The following is a 25,643-nucleotide window of genomic DNA, read 5'->3' as shown; positions in this document are numbered from 1 at the left end:
GGCTTTAGCTTCAAAACAAGAGAACCAGATGCATGCTCAGTGCAGTATTTAAGTTCAGGCAAGTGGGTGCAAACACCAACCATAACCAGGTTTATTTCTTCTAAAGATAAAACAATTCAGCAGGGTATTTGTACGGAGAGGTGAACTTACTCTTCTTCAAAGGCACTTATTCGCTTCACACATCATTTGTTCCTACAAAATTATTTGGTGTATTATTGGGAATAGTTAGTTTTCTTATCTGAACATAAGTCTATGAGAAAATCTTATAACACATATTATGATCAAATTTATTTTGTTAGGAGCGTGTACCTTCCTTTGGAGGTCAGTGAGCTGGTCAAGCATACGCTATGTCTGCAAGATTTAATTTCATCAGCATTCTTTTGTGTAACAAAATATGCTAGCTAGCATAAACTGAGAAACAATATCCAAGTTGCAGCGCCAAATTATTTCAGGTTTTATAAAACATATGAATGTTGCAGTGCATTACAGAATAAAAAATTTCTGAATGTATCGTTGTTCCATTCCTAGAAAAATGATGATGAATCAAAGAGATCCAGCTGAAAACTGAGTGTAGTTGAATGAACAGGAACTATACAAAGCTGCTCACTAATCAGAGATTATTTTTTTCTGAAACAGGATTTTTGTAAACATAGACTAGCTTGAGATGTGCTTTGTCATTTGAAAACCAAAAAGGCAAACATACATATTTAGACAGGCAAAACAAGGAGCATGAAGAGGTCTGTAGTATAATTAGGCAATGGACAACAATTGCAGAACATTGTACCGAGCAAAGAAACAAAATGCCAAGTAAAAAGTGATTTTGAAACATATGTATATAGAAGGGATGAGTTCACATGTACGGACATACATAAATATCAGTACTGGACTACTTATAACTTCTTACATCAACCAGGTTTCTACAAATAAAAATGCCGATGACAGACAACATGGAAACAGATATCCAGGGTGCAGAAAAATTGGACTGGAGCTACTAAGCAAAGGAGAGGTGCTGATGACAAAGCGACCTGCTGTAGGCATCATCTTTTTTTTCTGAACAGAAAGAGTAACAAAGACAACTACTAAAAAACAATTCAAAGACACGTATGGATTTTGTAGGCACACGGTTTCGACTTATGATTCGCATTTCGAGCTTTCTCCTTGCTCCAAGCACTCAACGGATGTGAGCATACCACTAAATGAGTTGCGACTCAGATCTAAAATTGCACATATGATAAATCTTATCATCATCTTGTAAGAAATACAGATAAAACAAACGATAAGCATAGGTGTGGTAGGCAAAAGGTACAAACCCAAACAGAATCAAAATTTCTCAGCATTTCACAAGAGCCTATCATAACAAACAGGACCCATATTACGATTCATAAATTGCAGACGGTGATGGGAAAACAAAATACATTCACGGTTGTCTTCAACTCACCGGCTGCAGCAGGTGCCATTCATAAGGCCATGCATTTAACGATGAGCTAAGTGCCAGGCCACAAGCTTGGCAGCGACCCGGACAACGACCTCGTCCGGCTCCCCGGCGGCCTAAGTGTTGCCCTCCTTAGTGGGGAGCCACACTTCTTCTGCCATGTGCCTAGGGGTCAGGGAGGAGGACAATGAGAGAGCACAGCATCATCCATGGCGTCCTGCTAGTGTTCACAGCCTTCCAAGTTCATGGCGTGTAACCGGAGCAGAAATCAAAATTGTGAAACAGAGTACATGACCGGCAGTCTCTACAGGCGTACGGTTAAGAGTACATCGCTTTTTCGAATGCTATGCTATGGTTTTGTGCGGTTTGTGCCGTTGGCAAAAGCAAAACTAGTAGAATTCCCAGATGTGGCAAAACTAGCATATTGTTTCCCCTGGAGACTAACTGAGAAGGAATCGATCATGATTGGACGTACTTTGTAAGTTACTTGGACTTCCAGAACAGGAATCAAACATGAGAAATATAACAACTGTTGCAACTGAAATATCAGAACTAACTCTGTTACCGGTGAATCCCTGATCTTCACTGCAGTGGCAAGATAAAACCACACAGAGTAATAAGCCTACACAGACTACATGATCATAGTGTACTAAGCTAAATCACCAAGGGGGGCATTTCCAGGACCAAAAACAGCACCAAACAGATCATGCGATTCTAGCTATGCAAGTCCCCAAGTCGTACAACCACTCACCAGTAGAGTCTCTGCTTACTGATTTCTAAGCAGCCGATGCTATGATCCATTAGCAAGACCGACTGAACCTACCCCTACACTGCACCGCGCAGCCGCTCCAGCACGCAGCATAATTCAGCAGCGAGATCCAACAAACAAAAGCCCCACAGCAGACACACACACACTTCAAGGGGAAGGGGAAACAACCTGTTGCCGAGCAGACGGGGATAGGGACGGCCGGCAGTGTCCCAAATCTGGGCCTTGACGACCTTGCCGTCGACATAGAGGGAGCAGGTGGCGAACTCGACCCCCCCTGATGGTGGACTTGGACTCGAGGGTGAACTCGTTGCGGGTGAAGCGGGAGAGCAGGTTGGACTTGCCGATGCCGGAGTCGCCGATGAGGACGACCTTGAAGAGGTAGTCGTGGTTGTCCTCCGCCCGGTACACCGCCGCCATTGCTGTCGTCGCGTCGGCGATCTTGTTGTGGGGGTGGGGAAGGAGGGGCGAAAGGGGATGGTGGGGGAGGGAGGAGATGGGAGGCGACGAGGTGGATGGCGGAGCGATGGGGGACGGGGAGGAGATGGTGGAGAGGTCGGCGGTGGTGGGTAGGGGTGGCGGCGGTGCCTTGATCGGATCTGGGGGAAAGATGAGCGAGGGAGAGGAAGGCGGGGGCGGCGGGGTGCCACGATCGGATCTGGGGAATGGGTGGATGGGTGGGTTAGGGTTCGGGTTTCTCAGGAGAAACTCCACCGTTGATGGGTTTGTGATGGATGACTCAGATCACTTCGGACCGGGTGATCCGCGTGATTGTGGTTCCTCACTTATCATTGGCCAGTTGTTTTGTGCTGGAATCTTTAAAATTTGGACCTAAATCCTCTAAGTTTTTTAAGAAAAAACTACAAATCTGACTTGTAAAAAGGACCAAAACTTTTTTCAAAAATGTTAGTCAACAACTTATTTACCATTAACTAAAATGTCAAGATCACAACCGTTTACAATTAAGCTAGAAAATCAAAACACTAGCGGCGCAACACTGCTTCATTGCAACTCCGTCGTTCCCGATGAAGTTGGATCACAGCACCGGCGGTCCCCGGTGATGCTCTGTTGCATCACCGGTGACTATTGCAGCATCACCTTCTGCTGCAACCCCCGACGCCCTTGCGGCGCCACGCATAACCGGTGGCCACTACCCGGCAGCCAGCGGCGCCATGCATCGCTGCCCCACACCATGAGCTTCGACGCCCCTCACATCAACAAATTGTCGCATCAAATGATCTCATATTGTTCAAAGGGTGCATCTTGGAATGGCAAAGAATGTTGCCTAAGGAAGTTTTCATTTTCTTTGGAAGAAAAAATCATTTTTCATTTTCCGAGTGCCCAAAATGAGTTTTTTATGTGAAGGGCCTACCAAATAATTGTTGCAAAATTGGATCAAATCAATTTTTCTAAAAAAAACTAGGTCATATTTAATGCACAATTGACCAAATGGTTGGGTGTCACAAGTTTTGATCCACCTCTCGTGAAAAAGATAAATTTCTGCCGATTCAGCTGGAAGTGGATCAAATTTGAACTGCAGCTACCTCATAGTTTGCTCTTTATTTTTCCCAAAAATCATTTTTAGGTACAAAAGTATCTACTTAATCAGAGAAACATCAAAAGTTTTTCAAGATTCAACAACTAGTTAGGAATGGTCATGGCCGCTGTTTTGACCGCATTTTGAAACGGACATGAAAAATTCAAAAAAAAACAAAAAATTGGAAAACCTTCGCATTGTGTCATTATATGTGACCAAGTTACCATGAAAATTAATAAACTTGTAATACGGCAATTATTTTAAAAAAGTGTTCTCAGAAACGAGCTATGATGTGTGGAGATCAATGGCTTTCTAGCCAAATGATCAATCTTATGGCCACATTCATGGCATAGTTTGTTCAAATGATCTCATATTGTGCACAATGGTGCATATTGGAATGGCAAACAATGTTGCCTAAGGAAGTTTTCATTTTCTTTGGACGGAAAAATTATTTTTCATTTTTCGAGTGCCCAAAATGATTTTTGTGAAGGACCTACCAAATAATTGCTGCAAAATTGGAAGAAATTAATTTTATAAAATACTGGGTCATATTTAATGCACAATTGACCAAAATTGTTGGGTGTCACAAGTTTTGATCCACCTCTTGTGAAAAAACAAATTTCTGCCGATTTAGCTGGAAGCGGGTCAAAATTCAACCGCAGCTGCCTTATAGTGTGCCCTTTATTTTTCCCAAAAAACATTCTTAGGTACAAAAGTATCTATTTAATCAGAGAAATATCAAAAGTTTTCCAAGATTCAATAACTAGCTATGAACGGTCATGTCCGCCATTTTGACCGCATTTTGAAACGGGCATGAAAAATTAAAAAAAATCAAAAAATTGGAAAACCTTTGCATTGTCTCATTATATGTGACCAAGTTACCAGGAAAAATAATAAACTTGTGATATGGCAATTCTTTTAAAAAAGTGTTCTCAGAAACGAGCTATCGTGTGTGGAGATCAATGACTTTCAAGCCAAATGATCAATCTTATGGCCACATTCATGGCGTAGTTTGTTCAAATGATCTCATATTGTGCACAAGGGTGCATATTGGAATGGAAAACAATGTGGCCTAAGGAAGTTTTCATTTTCTTTGGATGGAAAAATCATTTTCCATTTTTCGAGTGCCCAAAATGAGTTTTTTTTGTGAAGGACCTACCAAATAATTGTTGTAAAATTGGACCAAATCAATTTTATAAAATACTAGGCCATATTTAATGTACACTTGATAAAATTGGTGGGTGTCCAAAGTTTTTATCCACCTCTGGTGAAAAAGACAAATTTCCGCCGATTCAGTAGGAAGCGGGTCAAATTTGAACTGCAGCTGCCATATAGTGTGCTCTTTATTTTTTCCAAAAATAATTTCTAGTTACATAAGTACCTATTTGATCATAAATACATGGTTTGGTGGTGATACATCGAGGTTTGGATGGTGGTCCAGGTCCCAACTCCAAAGCACGTAAACTCGCATGCCCGCCGCGTGGTCACTGCATGACCATGGTGTTGCCTTGCGTTCTGGGAGGCCTAGGCATGTCTAATGGGTTGGGCACTCTCCAGATAGGTTCTAGGAAGAAAATGACACCAGAAGTTTCTCACGAGGAGACCAAACTATGCTCAAATATGAATTAACAGCCAAGTGTTTGATTAGCGGTACGAGAAATGCACATGGCCAATTGGCGTGAGTTTTGGCTAAGGATGATCATCTACTAAGGAGACTATCTTCACAAATTTCCAGCTCAAAAGGAGGAGCCTAGGTGGTACTTGCTTTGGAATGATCATGCCCGCCGTTTTGACCGCGTTTTGAAATGGGCATAAATAATTCAAAAAAAATATCAAATGCTTTTATAATACATGGTCAACTGTTTTTACATATTCTAAGGCTACAAGATGCTTGATTACAACATTAACAATTTTTAATACATGGTCAAAAATTCCTCAAATGCTTTATTAACATTTTTATACATATTTTTTACATTCTTCAGGTGCACAACTAGTTTGCTCATTTTAGAATATGTGACCTAGTTTGAAGAAAAATAACAAACTTTGAAATGATGAACATTTTTTAAATCAATGATTTTTTTTTGAAATTCACTATCATTTGTTGTGAAGATTTGAAGAAAAAATCATGAACAATTTTGAATTCGCATTTTTTTCAAATTCACGAACATTATTACAATACAGGGACATTTTTGTCAATATCATGAATATTTTTTATTCCACAAACATTTTATGATTTCAGGAACATTTTTTCAAAAAATCACATTTCTTAAAATTCGTTTTTTTTCAAATCCTGAATTATTTCAAAGAAAAAACATAAAAAATAAAAAGCACACAATCCCATCTAAAAAAGCTTCTAAATAGGCTATGGGCTGCTGGCCCACTCATCGCACCGCAATGTTATTTAACCCAAAAAAAAGAAGGAGAGGCCTCGTATGAGGACGGCCCAAGCCCAGGAAAGGTCTATATCCTATAAGAGAGGTGACTGCGGCACCAAACCAGCAAGGACTTGGTGGCGTGTTGGTAAGAAGCTGTGTGGTTGTGTGTGTGGGCGTGAGTTCGTTGGAGCCATGTGGGTCCTGCTCATCAGACATGCAATGGACACGTAGTTGGGTGGCACGCCCGACTAGTCAGCTCACTGGTGGGTAACAGATGTGAGTTCCTGTTAGTTTGGTGGTGGGACCCGCATGTCACCTACATGTTAGTTCGGTGGTGGGACCCGCGTGTCATGTAGGTATAAAGAGGTGGTGGGTTCGAATCCTCCTTTGTCCACATTTTCTTTTCTGGTTTTCTAGTTTCGTTGGAGCCATGTCGGTCCTGCTCATCAGACATGCAATGGACACGTAGTTGGGTGGCACGCCCGACTAGTCAGCTCACTGGTGGGTAACAGATGTGAGTTCCTGTTAGTTTGGTGGTGGGACCCGCATGTCACCTACATGTTAGTTCGGTGGTGGGTTCGAATCCTCCTTTGTCCACATTTTCTTTTCTGGTTTTCTAGTTTCGTTGGAGCCATGTGGGTCCTGCTCATCAGACATGCAATGGACACGTAGTTGGGTGGCACGCCCGACTAGTCATCTCACTGGTGGGTAATAGATGTGAGTTCCTGTTAGTTTGGTGGTGGGACCCGCATGTCACCTACATGTTAGTTCGGTGGTGGGACCCGCGTGTCATGTAGGTATAAAGAGGTGGTGGGTTCGAATCCTCCTTTGTCCACATTTTCTTTTCTGGTTTTCTAGTTTCGTTGGAGCCATGTGGGTCCTGCTCATCAGACATGCAATGGACACGTAGTTGGGTGGCACGCCCGACTAGTCAGCTCACTGGTGGGTAACAGATGTGTAACGCCCCGGATGTAACTTTCCCTATTTGTACTCCAACTCTTACCGTTTCCGGCGTTAAGTTATATTTATTTCTCGGGTTCGGGTTTTTGTCTCCGTGTGTTGTTTTCGTTTTCATGCATCTCATATCATGTCATCATGTGCATTGCATTTGCATACGTGTTCATCTCATGCATTCGAGCATTTTCCCCGTTGTCCGTTTTGCATTCCGGCGCTTCATTCTCCTCTGGTGGTCATTTCTAGCTTTCTTTCGTGTGTGGGGATTAAACATTTCCGGATTGAACCGAGACTTGTCAAGCGGCCTTGGTTTACTACCGGTAGACCGCCTGTCAAGTTTCATATCATTTGGACTTTGTTTGATACTCCAACGGTTAACCGAGGGATCGAAAAGGCCTCGTGTGTGTTGCAGCCCAACACCCCTCCAATTTGGCACAAAACCCACCAAACTCTGCTCCATCGTCTAGAGCGTTCGATCACGATCGCGTGGCTGAAAACCGCACCTCATTTGGACTCTCCTAGCTCCACTTATGCCTATAAATAGCCCCCTCCGAAATTCTCGTTGTCCTCTTTCCCCGAAACCCTAAATCCTCTCTCTCCGCGCACCGGACAACGTCCGCCGGCGCCGGACGCGTCCGCTTCGCCCCACCGCCGCCACGTGGCGCGCCCCCACTGGCCCGGCTGCATCTCCCCGCCAGCCGGCCCGGGAGGCCCATCGCCGGCCCCCGCGGCCCGTCGCCTCCCGCCGCCCGGCTCCTTCCTAGCTCGCCCGCGCCGCCGCCCGTCTTCCACGGCTCCGGGAGCCCGCGCCACCACCGCGCCATCGCCGCCAAGCCGCCGGAGCTCGCCGCCGCCTCGCCCCAAGCCCGCCGCGCCTCCTCCCGGCCCCGAGCGCCGCCCCACGCCGCTCCGCCGCCGCCCCTCGTCGCCGGATCCGCCGCCCCCTCACCGGCCGGCCTCTCCACCTCCAACTCCGGCCGGCCATCCTCGTCGTGCGTGCGTGCTACAGTGTCGGTGAACAGTGCTCGCCCCGATCCAGATCTAAGATTCAAACGAACGGTTGACTTTCTCCTCCCGAAACCCTAATTTTTATGTGATCTTTGACCTGCTGTAACTTTGCATCCGTAGCTCCGATTTGGGCATATAGTATATCATAATGTTCGCCTCGATGAGTACATCATTTCATTCCATTGCATCATTTCCATTTGAGTTTGTCTTGATGCCCGAAATGCTGTTAGAAGAGGGCTTCGTGAGTTAATTGTCAGATCTGCTAGTTCATCTTAGACTTTTGTCATTTTTGCCATGATTATTGTGTGCATGATATGCCTGTGAGTCCTTCATATGTTTTGTTAAGGATTTTTTCTTCTTTCCAGAGGTGCAACCCATGCATTTTTGGGATGTGTGTGGTGACTTGTGCAAGCTTGTAAAGTGAGGCACCCGGTAAATCTGTTTTCAGGGACTTAGTAGTTTTCACTAAGTCTGGGATTATTTAGTTCATGATGCCATGTGTTCATGTTGTTTCCGAGTGATCCGTGCCTCTTTTGAGGATGATCAGTAAGGGAGTTTTGTTAATGTTGTAGTGATCTATCCATCCATGTCTTTTCTTGCAATTATGGAGCACCCTAGCTTGAGTCAATCGAGCTCTACTTTTGCTTCGTTGTGAATCTGGGCAGATTGTCAACTCGTTTGCGATTTTGCCGATGTTGTTGTGGTTGATCCGTGCATGCTATGCCATTGTTCTTGCCATTTCTAGCTAGAATTTTGTGCCTTCTTAATGGATGTATGCTTGCCTTGCCATGACTTGCACCGTGGTGAGTGCATCGAGCTCGTTTACGTTCCTTCGTGAGTTATATTTCAGCATGTCTCGGTTTTCACTAAGTCTGAAAACTGATTGTGTTTTAGCTATGTTCGTGTGCCCGTTAGTATATTTTGTGAACCCTTTTGGCCCCAGGTCACTTTGGGTCTTTTGTTAAGCTTGTTGAGTAGCTCCGTGCCATGTTCTTACTTGTCTTAATCAGGTCATGTATCATGTTGTTTTGCTGCTCCGAAGAGGGCTTCGTGATCTGAAATTTCAGACAAGTGTTAATTTCACTAAGTCTGAAATCTGTTTTGCATTTGCGTTTTTGCCATGCTTGTTTGAACCTCATAATGGATGAATTGGCCGTAGCTCAGTGCTAGACTTTTGTTAAGCATCTTGTGTGCATCCCTGCCATGTATTTTCTTGTCATGTTTGGTGGCTGTAGCATGTTCATTTCATTGCATTTAGATGCCTACTTGCTGTAAATCGCAGACTGGTGTCATTCTTAAATCGCTTGCCATTTCCAAACCGTAACTCCGATTCCGGCGTTCTTTATATTGTTTTCAAGCGATTTCATCCCGTCTTTCCAGTGGCACACTTGGTTTTCCAAGTTGAGGCCAGGTTCATGCATTTCCTATCATATCTTGCATTTTGCATCCCGCATCGCATCCCGCATAGCATATCATCTTTGCATCTTATTGCTTGAGTTTGCACGTGGTTGATTGTATCCTTGTTGCTTGTTTGTCTTGTTTGGGTAGAGCCGGGAGACGAGTTTGCTAATGAGGAGCCCGTTGAGTTTGCTCTTGAGGATCCAGTCAACTCTGACAACTGTGCAGGCAAGATGATCATACCCTCGAAATCACTACTATCTTTGCTATGCTAGTTTGCTCGCTCTTTTGCTATGCCAATGCTACGATGCCTACCTTTTGCTTGCCAGCCTCCCAATTGCCATGTCAAACCTTTAACCCACCTTGTCCTAGCAAACCGTTGATTGGCTATGTTACCGCTTTGCTCAGCCCCTCTTATAGCGTTGCTAGTTGCAGGTGAAGATTGGAGGTCGTTCCTTGTTGGGACATCATTTATTTACTTGTTGGGATATCATTAAATTGCCATGTTATCTTAATGCATCTATATACTTGGTGAAGGTTGGAAGGCTCGGCCTCTCGCCTAGTGTTTTGTTCCACTCTTGCCGCCCTAGTTTCTGTCATATCGGTGTTATGTTCCCGGATTTTTGCGTTCCTTACGCGGTTGGGTTATAATGGGAACCCCTTGACTGTCCGCCTTGAATAAAACTCCTCCAACAGTGCCCAACCTTGGTTTTACCATTTGCCACCTAGCCTTTTCCCTTGGGTTTCGCGGACTCAAGGGTCATCTTATTTTACCCCCCGGGCCAGTGCTCCTCTGAGTGTTGGTCCAACCTAGAGCACCGTGCGGGGCCGTCCCTCGGCAACTTGGGTTACGTTGGCTCCCGTACGCTTAGCTTATCCAGTGTGCCTTGAGAACGAGATATGTGCAGCTCCTATCGGGATTTGTCGGCACAACGGGTGGTGTTGCTGGACTTGTTTTACCATTGTCGGAGTTGTCTTGAATTACCAAGATACCGAGTCTGATCGGAACGTCTTGGGAGGAGGTCTATTCCTTCGTTGACCGTGAGAGCTTGTCATGGGCTAAGTTGGGACTCCCCTGCAGGGATTGAACTTTCGAAAGCCGTGCCCGCGGTTATGGGCAGATGGGAATTTGTTAATGTCCGGTTGTAGATAACTTGAACCTTAATTAATTAAAATGAATCAACTGAGTGTGTTACCGTGATGGCCTCTTCTCGGCGGAGTCCGGGAAGTGGACACGGTGTTGGAGTAATGTTTGCGCAGGTTGCTCTCTAGTTTCTCGCTCGTGCTTTGCCTCCTCTTCTCGCTCTCTTTTGCGAATAAGATAGCCATCGTATATGCTAGTCGCTTGCTGTAGCTCCACATATACATTTGCCTTACCCTTCCTATAAGCTTAAATAGTCTTGATCGTGAGGGTGCGAGATTGCTGAGTCCCTGTGGCTCACAGATACTATAACTCCAGATGCAGGTCCAGGTGATTCCGCTCCAGGTGACGCATACGAGCTCAAGTGGGAGTTCGACGAGGACTCTCAGTGTTACTACGTGTCTTTTCCCGATGATCAGTAGTGGTGCCTAGTTGGGGTTCGATTCAGGGCCTTGTCGCATGTTGGGTTTTCTTCTATTTTGGCGCCGTAGTCGGGCCATGAGTGTTTGTATGATGGATGTTATTTATGTACTTTGATGTGACGTGGCGAGTGTAAGCCAACTATGTATCTCCCCTTTTATTCTATATATTGCATGGGATGTTTGTGATGATTGCCTAGCTTGCGACATTGCTTTCAATGCGGTTATGACTCTAAGTCGTGCCTCGACACGTGGGAGCTATAGCCGCATCGAGGGTGTTACAAGATGTGAGTTCCTGTTAGTTTGGTGGTGGGACCCGCATGTCACCTACATGTTAGTTCAGTGGTGGGACCCGCGTGTCATGTAGGTATAAAGAGGTGGTGGTTCCGGTCCTGTAATTGGATAGGCGGTGTAGTTGAACTTCTGGTCAACATGTTCATGCGTGGGACCCATCCGTCAGTGGTAGATTTAAATCAAGTGTTATGCAGACACATAAGTGAAAATTGACACATGAGCATGACATATAAGCAATAATTGACACATGAGCATGACACATAGGCAAAACTGATGAGGTGGCGCTTAATCATAGCAATGCACCACAACTTACAAGGCTATGACCATTTATATTGGTCGTGATCAGCTAGAAATAAGGCACCGGACCAGTGTTGTCTGCTTTACGACCATTTCGTGTAAGGAAATTGCGAACTTTCTGATCAAAATGGTCGTTATGGTTTACGGTTTGGAGCCCCTCGAACAGCTTTTGACCAATTGGTCTCAAATGGTCATAGATTTACGACCAATTCTTTCAGGGTCACTGACAGAAGGTCACAAGTTGACATATTTCTTGTAGTGACACCACACTGGAGTAGGATATTACACCACAACGGTGGCCCGAACCAGTATAAATCTTGTGTCTCGTGTTCTTTGAGTCCGTCGAAGCTAGGCCGTGAGACAGTCAAGTGCGCAAGCTAGAGAGGGGGGGGGGAGATCTTCGTGCGCACCCCAGTGTTCGGACCTCAAGGGTTTTGCCGGAACCCGAAATCCGACATTTGGTGCGCCAGGTAGGGGTCCGCCAGAATCTTCCTTCCGCCAGTCGATCTACCGACACTCCGCAGCTCCAATGCCCGGCGACCCGAGGGCCAACACCGACCGGTAGGGACCCTGGCCGGCTCGGGCGGCCCCACCTGCCCAAGAAGACCTCAACCCTGCGCTCCAGGCAGCGCACGCACCGCCAAGCACAGTAGGGCATGGGCGGCGCGGTCAAGCGCCATCCACCCTTACCCCACGCCAAGTACGGGCAGCTGCAAGGGCTTCAAGCCACGCGTGCAAACATGAGGGCCACGCTCACGGTGGCTCGCGAGCTACTGCGATGGCGGCTGATGGAGAGCGGCCGGCATGCACTACTGGAACGGGTCGCCGAGCTACTAGACGTCGTGGCCTTGGGAGTGCCTCCCTTCTGCTCCCTGCTCACACCTCAGGCCGCGGCCGGATCGCATGGCGGGCCTCACCGCGCCCGCGCGCCCTTGGGCGCGCCTCAGAGCTCCATCAACATTGGCGTGGCCAACTGCACCAGATGCCCAATCGCACCCTCGCCACCTCCAACGAGCGCAGGTACGAGCTAGAGGATACCTCGAGCTGGGAGGAGGAGGCACTGGAAACTGGGGCCTTCCAGGAGCCTCTCAGAAGCCTCACCAACCATGCCCGCAACAACAGCTAGAGGTTACCACTAATCTCTCAGGAGCAAGCTTACGCTAACCATGGGTCGCAGGAGGATCAGGTCACGGTGGCGGACGGCGGTACCAGCTTGGCGGCCTCCCTTCCGCCAGGGGACGCACTGGGGGCTGCCGGGGAGGAGCCGGGAGCAAGGCCCCTCCCTGCATCACACGGAGCAAGACAGCCCAGAGGTAGGCCCTCTGCCGGGGAGGTGGCGGCGAGCCTTCCCCCGGCAGAGGACCCATGGTCGCTGAGGGCACCGCTGGCGTCCCCTTTGCCCCCTGGTGTCGTCCTAGTTACCGGTCGCCCCCAGTGGTGGTCGAGGGTGGCGCAAGGCGGGCCCCTCGTCTGATGATATGAAGTAAGGCTCGCGCTTGTGAAGATCTCCGCTCGTGAAACTCTCAAGTAATAATGACTGGGGCTGTACACGCCCCGGAGTCTCAGGAGTGCAGCCCTCGGGCCTCGGGGGCTCCCTCCCACGACTAGTGGCAGCACATACACTACTAGGAAAAGGGCTATAGATGATATGGACACTAATGGCGCACCAGATATGGGTGCGCCATTAGTGGCCATATTACTAATGGCGCACTTAGTGTGTGGTGCGCCATTAGTAGTTTTGTCCTGGCCCCACACCCCTCCCCAGACTTACCAATGGCGCACCAGGGGGAAAGTGCGCCATTACTAGTTTTAACTAGTAATGGCGCACCAGTAAGAGATGCACCATTGCTATCTATACGTATGGCGCACCCCCTACCGGTGCGCCATTGCTATCACCCCTTATCCCCTCCCTCTAGTCACGTTCTCTCCCCTCCCCTTCCTCCTGACACAGCCACTCGCCTCTCCTCCGGCTCTGACCCAACGCCGCCGCCGATCTCCTCTTCCGCATCACCTCTCCGGCGGCCTCCTCTCCCCATCCACGCCGCGCCGGCGACCTCCCTATCCTCTCCTCTGTCTGCCTGGTCGGGCCGAGACCCTAGCCCGATGCCATGGCGACCATGGCAGCAGGAGGAGCCCGGTCATGGCGGCCTCCTCTCCCTGCAGCGCTGCCGCACCTCACCTTCTCTTCTCTTCTCTCCTCTTCTCTCCTAGTAGAGGAGAGGAGGGGAGGGAAGGGAAGGCCTTCTCCGGCGAGCTTCCAGGGAGGTGAGGAGCACCCAGATCCAGATCCACGGCGCATCGTCCCGTCGTCGACCTGAGCCGCGACCATCCATCCAGGGCCGACAGAAGCCAGGACGGAGATGCCAGAAACCCTAGCCTAGCCTAGCCATGGAGGTACGACGCCTCAACCTCCGGGCGACAGACGACGGCTGCAGGCCATCTCCGGTGACGGATCTCCGACCCCGACCATGGTGCGTGTGGCTGCAGGCCATCTTCTTCATCTCCCCTCCCGTCCCCTCATTGGTTCGTTTTATGTGCAGGGCAGGCTGCTGCTGTTGGAGGCGCACGTCGCCTGCCTCCGCGTCGCCACCCCCGTCGACCAGCTCCCCCGCATCGACGCGCAGATCGCCGCGCGCGCCCCGCCGCCCGTGCCCCCCGCCGCCGCACCCGCCGGCGGCGAGGAGCTCGACCTCTTCATGGTGAGCTGCTACCACCACCAGGCCTCCTCGCCTCACGCTCACGCCGCGTACGGACGCCCCGTGCCGGCTGGGCCGGGCTGCCCCGCGCGTGCTCTATGTTATGTGTAGTAGATTGACGCAGCGTGCGTGCGTGTGTGGTTCGAAAATTTGGGGATTGGATGGGATTTGGCGATGAAATTGCCCCGCTCGTGTTGGGACTGGGATTGGGATTTCAAACAGGCTAAGCCAGGTTACCTTTTTCTTCCAACACACACAACATGTTTGATTGGTTGCGCACGAGCTCACATGGGATTATTAGCACTCACTAACCTCCGCCGGTGGATTTGGTTAAAGTTAGCTTCTTCAACTATGAGTATTATGCTATTTCATCCCTTGATTGCTACCCATCCCACCTCCAAATAATTTACTGCGTGCTCTAGGCTCTAGCTGTGAGCAACTTTGTTTCCTCAACCACAAGCGCCTCACCTCTGCGATAGAGACAAAAGCAAACCCCAAAAAACAACTACAAGTGTCCCTTTGCTAGGCAAGCAGGGGCTCCTTCCTTTGCCTGGAAATGGCAATTCTCCTTGTGTAAAGGTTATTATCGACCACCTGCCTTTTTCTCTATATATGTGTTCTAAAGGTTCTGTTTTCCTTGTTGCAGACACACTATGTGCTGCTCCTCTGTTCCTTCAAGGAACAGCTCCAGCAGCATGTGCGCGTCCACACCATGGAGGCGGTGATGGCCTGGTGGGAGCTCGAGCAAACTCTGCAGAGTCTTACAAGTACCATACATCATCTTAACTTCATTAGTTCAGCAGCAAGATAAGTGCTTCTTAAATTCTCTAGGAAGAGGGTTTTACAATCTCTACACTACATGCTTATTAAGAGGTTGATAGTCACAGTAAGTATCATGCTACATGAGGGGCGCCGTTTCATAGGATCTCAACCACAGGGGAATTCTTTTTTAAAAGAAGGGATCCATTGCTTCTGCTCTCTGCATCCAGCGAGTACAAACATAACACAAATACTACCTCTGTACCAGAATATAAGAACTGCAAAAATGTCTTATATTTTGTTTTTCAACTCAACTAGAAAGAGCTCGATGACTGGCCATTTTCCTGTATTATTGCGCGTCGTGACAGAAAATATAGGTCATAATTCACACCCTTGTAGGTCCTATGAGATACTAGGTCCACCTTTATAGTAGTACCGGTTCCTTCTTATATATTATTATTAGTTACAAGAGTTGCAGACTTTGAGCTGTTGGACCTGGCTTCAAAGCTGTACCTTTTGAGATTTCAGTTCGGTGTATGTGGCAGTTATTCATGAACCTTGTGTTGCACCAACCATGCAACTGAACTGACAGTACCTTGCGTTCATAATCTTAGCTAAGCTGTCCTGATAAAGCCTCTCTTAATATGTCTACTGCAATTAGCTTCCACACGGAACAGTCACGGACTATATAATCGGGAACCATCACACAAGGGTTACCCTTTCAGATACTTTATGTTGCTTGTCAAAATGACATATAATCCATATAGGAAAAGAAGCCCCTTGCGTAGTGCAAAAAAAGTGTTGCATATTGAATAATGCTTCATCGTCAAAATGAACTGACATGGCTACAAAATTTCTAGTGGAATTGTACTTTACTTGAATTTAATTCATGGATATTGATTGTCTGCATATAGTACTGTTTTTAGTTCCTTTTGCTACGTCACATTTTCCACCATTCTGCCTATAGGCATCACGAGGCACACACCTATGAGAAAACCATGCCAATATCCAGTCACACTGGAAACTGGTGTCGCTGTGAAAACCAAAGGGAGTGATTTTTCTTTTTTTTTGTTGACAATAGAACTTTGCATAATCTGTTTGTATGTGTAATCATCAATCAGTTTACGGTGAGAGGCATATGCTTGAACATGGAAGTTTGCCTTCAGATAATAATGAGAATTGTGTCAGAAAAAAATAGAGCAAGATTAAGCCTGGATAGGCTTAGTTATATATTGTACTGAAAAAAAACTAGAGCAAGAATAAGTACCTGCCAAGGCAAGACGCAATATAAATGTGACCAGGATAAGTTGGAGATTGGCCAGTTCTGAGTTTTGCTAATATCGATTCTTCCTATAGGGGCATCTCCTGGTGAAGGCACCGGGGCAACTATGTCCGATGACGAAGACAATCCGGTCGACAGTGAGAGCAACATGTTTGACGGGAATGATGTGTCAGATGGCATGGGCTTCGGAATGCTAACCGAGGGTGAGAGATCCTTGGTCGAGCGCGTGAGGCAAGAGCTGAAGCATGAGCTTAAACAGGTAAAACTCGTTGCCTTCCATTCTATCAGCTGCCACTATGTTGGTGTCCAAACTAAACTGTAAACAAAATTATTTTTCTGACTTTGCAGGGGTATAGAGAAAAGCTTGTGGACATCAGGGAGGAGATACTGCAGAAGCGAAGAGCCGGAAAGCTCCCAGGGGACACGGCGTCTACCCTGAAAGCTTGGTGGCAAGCCCACGCCAAATGGCCGTACCCAACTGTATGTGACAGACATCCCGCATATACCGTCATCGCCAGCAACTTTGTCACCATTTTACATGCAATTCTTGTTGTGCTACTGATGAGCATCGCTGGTGGGTATTGCTAGGAGGAGGACAAGGCGCGGCTGGTGCAGGAGACGGGGCTGCAGCTGAAGCAGATCAACAACTGGTTCATCAACCAGCGCAAGCGGAACTGGCACAGCAACCCTACCTCGTCCTCGTCAGACAAGAGAAAGAGAAAAAGGTACGGCGATCGGCCCAAAAACAATCCTTTCATCACATGCTTGAAATCGCTCAGGTTTTCATTCCCTCTCTTTCATTCTCAAAAAAAAGGAACAATGCAGGTGAGGGCAACGCCGAGCAGTCCTGGTAGGGTGGGTGCGGTCGGTCGGAGAGCGAAGAACGAAGAACGAATGCCCCATATATGTACATAGCGCTTCCATCTTGTCGATGATTAGTGTTGAACCTCATATGTCCTCTGCAATTCATTTCCATTATAATCTTACTCATACAATATTCACACCATGTAATTCTGGAAAAGACAGTATTGACATGTTATAAAAAATGACAATATTGACATGTTATAAATAGTTTGTTTGTATTTCTGTTTATTTTGTTACATTTTGCAGGGATAAAGTGAAGAAAAAGAAGAAAAGATTACTAGAAGATTAGTTTTAGGATTTTCTTTTATTTCCTTGCAATTTTCCTTTTATTGGATACTTGTAAAGACATTGTAATATTCTTACTATAATAAAAAATATGATTCTATTTCATTTTTTGTTTTTAAATTATTTTCCTTATAGGTTGTTTTCTGTAAAATTGGATTTTTTTTGTTTTCCAAATACATTACCAGTGGCGCATTTAAGCCCTTATTAGTGGCGCACCTTCCTTTATTACTAGTGGCGCACCTATAAGGTTATTAGTGGCGCACCTAGAGGGAATATCAGTGGAGCACCGAATGGTATACTAATGGCGCACTGCTAGGTGCGCCATTAGTATACCAGATACTAATGGCGCACCAGTGGTGCGCCATTAGTAAAAATTACTAATGGCGTGCTAGTAATGGCGCACCACTGATGCGCCATTAATGGCCATATTAGGTGCGCCATTAGTAGGGGTTTTTCTAGTAGTGATAGCTCCATGCTGTAAGAAGACAAGAAGACTAGACTAGGTGTCGGACGTGGTCATTTGCTTTCAATCTCTCTTTTTGTAGCCCTGTTTTTTGGCATTGGATTTAAGTTGAAGCTGAATTTTCGTTGATAAGCGTGGGGGTGTCTTTTCTCGTTCATGCGATTTCTTGCGATTTGGCTCCTTGCCCTGGTTCGGGGTTCACCCTAGCTGCCTTCCCTCCCTTGAAAGCTCCTCGCGAGCGGGGGCAGGGCACGGCGTGCGCGGGCCGCGCACACGTCCTTCCATGGCTAAACGCTCGCTTCTCGCGAGGCCCTCTCGGGCAGATCGGCAGGCTCCTCCGGAACTCAAGACCGCGTGGCCCGGTTCGGAACCGGCCCGGACAAAGGTAAAACTACAACGGTAGGCTCATGACGGGACTCGCGGATTTATGAAAACACATCTTTAGCCTAGCCTAAAGAACAAAAGCAATAATCTGTTTACATGAGGGCTTTCCCCTCCCAAAATGCTCTCACAACCTTCAAGGCCATGCCTGAGCTTTCATATGTAGGGTCAGCAACAAAGAAGCGAGGGTTCAATCGGACATGTCGCTCACCATGTCCTCCGGGTCGCCCTCAGACGCATCGCTTGCATCGCTGTCACCATCGCCGACGTCTCCGTCATCATCACCAGCGTCGTCGCCGCCATCACCGGCGCCGCCCTCGCCGTCGTGCACCACATCGCCTCCATCTGCAACGACCACCACCGCGTCATCCTCAGAGGTGAAGGCCCTGACTAGGGCATGCACATTGTCCTCAACCCAACGCGCCAGGTCATACCGGGTGGCCTAGGGCACTGGAGCAATGGAGGCGTCGAAGTCAAGGTTGGGGTAGGTGTTTTGGAGATGGCTGAAGACACGGGAGAACGCACGCTTGAGCAGGCCGTGGCTCCTCTCCTCGACAAGCACGCGAGCCCTCTCGGACCGATTCTCCAAGCGTGTCACCATGTCAGTGAAGAAAAGGAGGTGACTGGCGTAGTCGTCCGAGTGGGGATGAGGCGCATTCTCGCCACAAACGGCGCCCAGCACCGCTTTGGCTCTGGTCCTAAGGTTTTGAAGCATGGCGGCATGCTCGCGCTCCAGCGTCCGCCGCCGGAGTGCTTCCGCCCTGCCCTACTACGTGGAGGATTCGGCATCGGCAACCCGCTATTGAAGAGAAGACAGCTCGACATGTGCGGAAACCAGCTCGGCTTGCACTAAAGACAATGCGACTACAGCGGCTTTCTCGCGACATTCGGCTTTGTCCAGCCCTGACCTGAGGGCCTTGGTCCTGCCCACAGCCACGGCTTCCACAAGCTTCAACTTCAGGTCGTACCTGCCCACAAGGTCCGCGCGAGCCTCGGCCGCTCGGCGATCGACTTCCTCCTGGGCCTTGGCCTCGCGTGCACCGACGGCGTCCTAAGATTGGGCAACTTGGCGCTCCCTCGTCTCCAACCGCTCGAGCTCAAGGCTGCGCTCTGTGGCTTCCAGCACCACCGCCTCCTCGCGCCTCAGGATCTCTTCGTCCTCAACAGGCGTCCCCCTCATTGACGCTAAGGCGGCCTTGTGTGCCTCCACCTGCTGCTCCAGGGAAGCACTCCAGGCTTGGAGCTCCCACGCGTGCTTCTCTGCGATCTCGCGATGTCGATCATCTTCCCGAGCTTCTTCCAAAGCACGGGCACAAGCTTCGCGCAAGGTCGTGAGAGACGCCTTGGCCTTCGCATTATCAAGCTCACGTTGGTGGCGCCTGAGGTTGATGGCCACCTTCAGCTTATGCCACTCCTCCGCCAGCCGGAGACCCTCAGCCTCGAGGCGCGCGTCTACATCCGCGAGCTCCCCGCCAAGCCGGTTCATCGCGCCCATCGCCTCCCGGAAAAGCTCGTGGCGGACAACGCTCCTTTCATGCGCAGCTTTGAGCGTGCAGCCGACTTTGTCTTCCGCAGCAGGGGCCGTCGACGGGACCTGAAGCGTCTCGTCCCTTTCCTGCCGGGGACTGGGGGCTGGCACCCCTCCGGACGCTGACTAGGCCTCAGCAGGAGCCCGGTTGGGATGAGGCTCACCGCTCAAAGAAGGGACCAAGACCGAAGCTATCCAGTCACCGTCCATAACCAGAGGAGGAGACCTTGGCACGCTCGTCACACCCCGACGAGGCCGCAAAGAAGAGGCAGTAGGAGCGCGGGCTCAAGGCGCCAAGCCGGCGCACTTGTCTCACCCGCCGACCCTGTGACGGGGGTAGCATGCCGGCTTTGGACGCTCAGGGCCAGCGGAAGACTCGAGGCAGGAGGAGGTTGCGTCACCGGGGGCTTCATGGCCTTGGTAGATGGGATCCTGGAGAACCACCGTCAGGAAGGGAAGCGACACTCGAGGAATTACAGAGATAAGGTACTTACTCATCTACGGCAATGTACTTCCTATGTTTCAATGGTCGGACGGCTCCACTGTTGTAGCTCGGAGAACCCTTCCTCTTTCGTAGCACCGTAAAGTCCACGCGAAACCGGCCCAAGCGTTGCACGTGGCGACCAGCGCGGTGCGCGACTCGCGAGGCACCCAAGGAGACAGCCTCAAGAGCGCCATGCCGAGGAGAGATATCGGGCTCCGCCTCGTGGCAACTTGCCGAGGCCTCAGGAGCTTCGACCTCAGGAGCAATGGACTGCGTTGCCTCCTCAGCCGCCGTCCCAGGGCAAGAATCACGGGTTCCCGAGGATGACGCCCCGGGAGTCCCAGGCAGCATCGACACCTCTGCGCTCGCGCCTCCGGCCTCCAGTGATGCTTGCCCCCTGCGTCCACCCCTGGGGCGAGGAACCACAATGACGGGGTTCTCGCGGGCCCCCACAAGGCCAACTGGGTGCCGCCCCCATTCATCGGAGGAGGGCATCTGCCCTGCGAACTCCACCCTGTTCAAGCAGTCGTACAAGCAACAACCCGCTTGAGGGAAGTAACCCGGCGAGCGGTCGCCGTCCAAGACCTCGAGCACCATCCTTCGTGCCTCGGTGGGAAGCCCCGACGCCTGAAGCCTCATGCGATCCTAATCGCCGGTCAGGGCCCACATCGGCTGGGAACTCCTTCATCACCTTGGGCGCTGTCACATCAAGATCCTTCAGCCTCCTCAGCCGGAGCCAAACGAAGGCGAGGCGGGAGCCCGCGAGCTCCTCGTGACCCCAGCCGGAGCTGGGGACGGCGGGCGACGACGGAAGCGAGAGCAGAGGGCTGAGTACCCCGACATCGAAATACACCCACCGCATCTGAAACTTGCCCGTGGACTGCGGGAGATCAAAATCAATCCCCGAGCCCACCATGGCAGCGAGAAGAAATGGTGCAAGAGCGCCACAGAAGGGGCAATGCCCACCATGGCCTCACAGACAAAGGCAAAGACGGCGAGAAGGGCACCAGATTGGGGATCAAGGTCCAGCATATGGATTTGGTAATGAGAAAGCACGGCATCAAAGAAGGCAGAGAAGAGGCGAACTAGGCCAGCCCACAGAGCGTCGACGAAGAACGGGACCTCGGTGGCCGTCCTATCAATACAGGCTCGAGACGCAGGCCAGGCCACCGTCCCTCCCCATTCGTTGAAGCTGGTAGCAAGCGCAAGGATGACCTTGTCCATGGCCTCCCGATTGAGCACCCGCGACCGGCCGATGGCGGGCTCGATGGCTGGAGCCGAGTTGGCTGGGCACAGGGGCTTCTTCCCTTTCTCTCTCCGGCTCGGCCATGCATGGTGATTAGGGTAGAGCTCGAGTTGGATTGGAAGAGAAGCAGAGGTACAAGGAAGCGAAGAAGTCGGGGAGTGTGTTGCCAGCAGCGAGGTGGTAACTATGTAGGATGTCGTGGCCGCCTAGCTAGGCGGATTTCAAGGCTGCATGGGGAAGCGGAGACGCCCACGTCCAATCAGTCGCCACGCGTCGACCAAGGCCGCAGGCTGTTGGGCCCCGTGGTGCTCCGCACTTTCCCTTTGGCTTCACCTCGAAGCCAAGCCTGAGCGCGCCTTGGGCCCGGGGGCTACTGTCGGTGTTCTGGGAATGGGGGTCCCGAGACTTGCCTGCCTGAGGCCCGCAGTGTGGCTCTACCAGTGGCCCCGTACGACCAATCTTCACCAGCAAACACCCAAGACCCTCGCCAGGGGCCAAGCCTCGCGAGGCGGATGATGCAAGACCTCCTTAGGGGCGGCCTCACCAGGATGGCTCGCGAGGGGTGATGAGATCAAGGCAAGGCAAACCTCGCGAGGTTCCAATGACGTAAGCCATCACGATCAAGACCAGGCGGGCGCCAGCAGGCGCAGTGTCCTCGCTTCCTCTTTGGTGATAAGGAGGCAAGCGCAGGCATGGAGTTCCAAGGCATTAGGAAAAGGTCTCCATATTGGTGCAACAAGACCAAGACCAGCAGAACGGTAGGACGGAGGTCACCGTGGAGCCCAAGACGGCGTCACCACCAGAGTCTTTGGCAGGCGAAGACTACTTTTGTCAGGATAACTTGTACTAGTTGTCTCCCTTTGAATTTGGCAGTTGTGGGATCCCTTCCCGTTCAATATTTGGGAAGAGGACCAGGGCCTCTATAAATAGGACTAACCACCACCATAGCTGGGGATCGATCTGATCTTGGATGAGAGCCATTCCATCCTTAGCCTCACACAAGTTCACTAAGCACAATAGCACCTCTCCTCAGGAGGTTGTTCTTCCCTTGTAACCGTTCATCCTCAGCCCAAGAGGCAATCCACCACACCACACTAGAGTAGGGTATTACACCACAACGGTGGCCTGAACCAGTATAAATATTGTGTCTCGTGTTCTTTGAGTCCGTCGAAGCTAGGCCGTGAGACCGTCGAGTGCACGAGCTAGAGAGGGGGGAGATCTTCGTGCGCACCCTAGTGTTCGAACCTCAAGGGTTTTTCCGGAACCCGAAATCCGACAGACGATTTTTGCATGCACCTCAAAGCTCGCCGATGAGCTCCGTGATCTCGGCGAGATGGTCGGCGACGAGATCCTCATTAGAACCCTCACCGTCGGTCTCAACGAGGACTTTGGGAACGCCGCCTCCAACCTTACTCTCATCCCAGAGCCAACCTTCGCCAAGATGGTGGCGTACCTCAAGCCGGAGGAGAGGCGGATGAAGACGGCCCGGACCCGGGCAATCCACACCGCCCTCACCGCCGTCACTCATGGCGGGCCGGCACCATCCGCCCCAGCTCCTCATCAGCCATGCCCCGCATCAACCCTTCAGCCGCCCCCTCTCTCTCGGCGGCACCGGAGTGCCGCCGGGAGAACCATCGCCGCGGTGACCATCTTCACCACCATCCTCATCTCTTTTACACAGTCCACTCTCTCGCACCCTGATGTAATCCCCTACTTGAACATGGTGCCTTATGCCACATATTATGATCCAATGATGTATTGCCATCCTATGGTATTTTGATTAGATTTCTTTTGTCCTTTGGGTTGATTGATGATCTAGATTAGTTTGAGTTGTATGTTTTATTTTGGTATTGTCCTATGGTGCCTTCCGTGCCACACACATGTGAAGGATTCCCGCTGTAGGGTGTTGCAATACTTTCATGATTCGCTTATAGTGGGTTGCTTGAGTGATAGAAGCATAAACCCGAGTAAGGGGGTTGTTGCGTATGGGATAAAGGGGACTTGATGCTTTAATGCTATGGTTGAGTTTTACCATAATGATCTTTAATAGTTGCGGATGCTTGCTAGAGTTCCAATCATAAGTGCATATGATCCAAGAAGAGAATGTATGTTAATGATATGTCCATTTTGCATCATGTTTTCTTAATATTTTTTTATTATGTTTTTATCCATAATGATACTTTTTGGAGTAATTCTAATGCCTTTCCTCTCATAATATGCAAGGTATACACAAAGGGGGAGAATTCTGGCAACTGGAAATCTAGACTTGGAAAAGCTACGTCAGGCCACCTATTCTGCACAACTCCAAACAAGTTGAAACTTCACAGAGATTTTTTATGGATTATTTGAGGAATATTGGAGGGCCTACCTCCGGTGCCCATTGTAACACCCATGATGCGGCTATATCTCACACGTGTCGAGGCACGACTTAGAGGCATAACCGCATGGTGGTTTAGTCGCAAGTGGGGTAATCTTCACACAATCCCATGTACTGAATAAGAAAGGGATAAAGAGTTGGCTTACAATCGCCACTTCACACAAATACAAGTTAAACATACATCATCCAGAGTATAATCAAAGGTCCGACTACGGAACAAAAATAAAGGAAGACAAACCCAAATGCTAGATCCCCGATCGGCCCAACTGGGCACCACTACTGACCAACCAGAAAAGACGCATAACAACGATCAAGATCTTCATTGAGCTCCCACTTGAGCTCGGTTGTGTCACCTGCATGGTATCATCAGCACCTGCAACTGTTTGGAAGTATCCGTGAGTCACGAGGACTCAACAATCTCACACCCGCGAGATCAAGACTATTTAAGCTTATGGGTAGGGTAAGGTAATGAGGGGGAGCTGCATCAAGCGCTAAGCAAATATGGAGGCTAACATACACAAATAAGAGTGAGAAGAGAAGCAACGCAACGGTCGAGAAGTTAGAAGTGATCAAGAAGTGATCCTGAAACTACTTACGTTCAAGCATAACACAAGACCGTGTTCACTTCTCGGACTCCGCCGAAAAGAGACCATCACGACTACACACACGGTTGATGCATTTTAATTAAGTCAAGTGTCAAGTTCTCTACAACCGAACATTAACAAATCCCCATCTGCCACATAACTGCGGGCATGGCTTTCGAAAGTTTATACCCTGCAGGGGTGTCCCAACTTAGCCCATCACAAGCTCTCATGGTCAACGAAGGATATTCCTTCTCCCGGAAAGACCAGATAAGTCTCGGAATCCCAGTTACAAGACATTTCAACAACGGTAAAACAAGACCAGCAAAGCTGCCCGATGTGCCGACAAATCCCGATAGGAGTCGCACGTATCTCGTTCTCAGGGCACACCAGATGGGCAAGACGTCGGGTTAGCATAGACCCTGGTTGCCCAGGGGGCGCCGGACATCGCCCAGGTTGGACCAACACTCAAAGAAGCACTGGCCCGGGGGTAAATAAACATGACCCTCGGGCTCTAGAAACCCAAGGGAAAAAGGCTTAGGTTGTTAGGCAAATGTAAAACCAAGGTTGGGCCTTGCTGGAGGAGTTTTATTCAAAGCGAACTATCAAGGGGTTCCCATAACACCCAACAACGTAAGGAATGCAAAAACAAGGAACATAACACCGGTATGACGGAAACTAGGGCGGCAAGAGTGGAACAAAACACCAGGCATAAGGCCTAGCCTTCCACCTTTTACCAAGTATATAGATGCATTAATTAAAATAAAAGATATTGTGATATCCCAACATATCCATGTTCCAACATGGAACAATCTTCAACTTCACCTGCAACTAGCAACACTATAAGAGGGGCTGAGCAAAAGCGGTAACATAGCCAAACAACGGTTTGCTAGGGAGGGTTAGAGGCTTGACATGGCAATATGGGAGGCATGATATAACAAGTGGTAGGTAGCGCGACATAGCGATAGAGTGAACAACTAGCAAGCAAAGATAAAAGTGATATCGAGGGTATCATCATCTTGCCTAAGATCCCGCAAGGAAGAAGAACGAGTCCATGAAGAAGACAAACGGACATA

The 25,643-nt window shown here is 49.4% G+C and overlaps 2 protein-coding genes across 4 annotated transcripts; one reads left to right on the top strand and one right to left on the bottom strand.

Moving 5' to 3' along the window:
• Nucleotides 1-308: 308 nt before the first annotated feature.
• Nucleotides 309-2,872, bottom strand: LOC123102759 (ras-related protein RIC2). Its single transcript, XM_044524187.1, has 2 exons — nucleotides 2,370-2,872; nucleotides 309-351 (listed from the first exon to the last, which is right to left on the bottom strand). Exons 1-2 carry the CDS (start codon nucleotides 2,616-2,618, stop codon nucleotides 346-348), a joined length of 255 nt encoding a protein of 84 aa, XP_044380122.1. The 5' UTR covers nucleotides 2,619-2,872; the 3' UTR covers nucleotides 309-345.
• A 10,638-nt stretch (nucleotides 2,873-13,510) lies between these two features.
• LOC123102758 (homeobox protein knotted-1-like 11) lies at nucleotides 13,511-17,423 on the top strand. Of its 3 annotated transcripts, none has more exons than XM_044524185.1 (7): nucleotides 13,511-14,092; nucleotides 14,167-14,320; nucleotides 14,964-15,084; nucleotides 16,433-16,617; nucleotides 16,707-16,838; nucleotides 16,947-17,083; nucleotides 17,184-17,423. In XM_044524185.1, the coding sequence occupies exons 1-7, from the start codon at nucleotides 14,010-14,012 to the stop codon at nucleotides 17,185-17,187; spliced, it is 816 nt and encodes a 271-aa protein (XP_044380120.1). In that variant the 5' UTR covers nucleotides 13,511-14,009; the 3' UTR covers nucleotides 17,188-17,423. The 3 variants fall into 3 exon arrangements, with proteins under 3 accessions (XP_044380120.1, XP_044380119.1, XP_044380121.1); XM_044524184.1 differs by having other exon boundaries at nucleotides 13,512-14,092; nucleotides 17,173-17,423; XM_044524186.1 differs by having other exon boundaries at nucleotides 13,513-14,092; nucleotides 14,162-14,320; nucleotides 17,173-17,423.
• The last annotated feature ends 8,220 nt before the right edge of the window (nucleotides 17,424-25,643 follow it).

Source organism: Triticum aestivum, chromosome 5A (genome assembly GCF_018294505.1).
Source record: "Triticum aestivum cultivar Chinese Spring chromosome 5A, IWGSC CS RefSeq v2.1, whole genome shotgun sequence".
NCBI lineage: Eukaryota > Viridiplantae > Streptophyta > Magnoliopsida > Poales > Poaceae > Triticum > Triticum aestivum.
The sequence above is the reverse complement of the archived record's forward strand: the minus strand, read 5'-3'. Positions and strand labels throughout refer to the sequence as shown.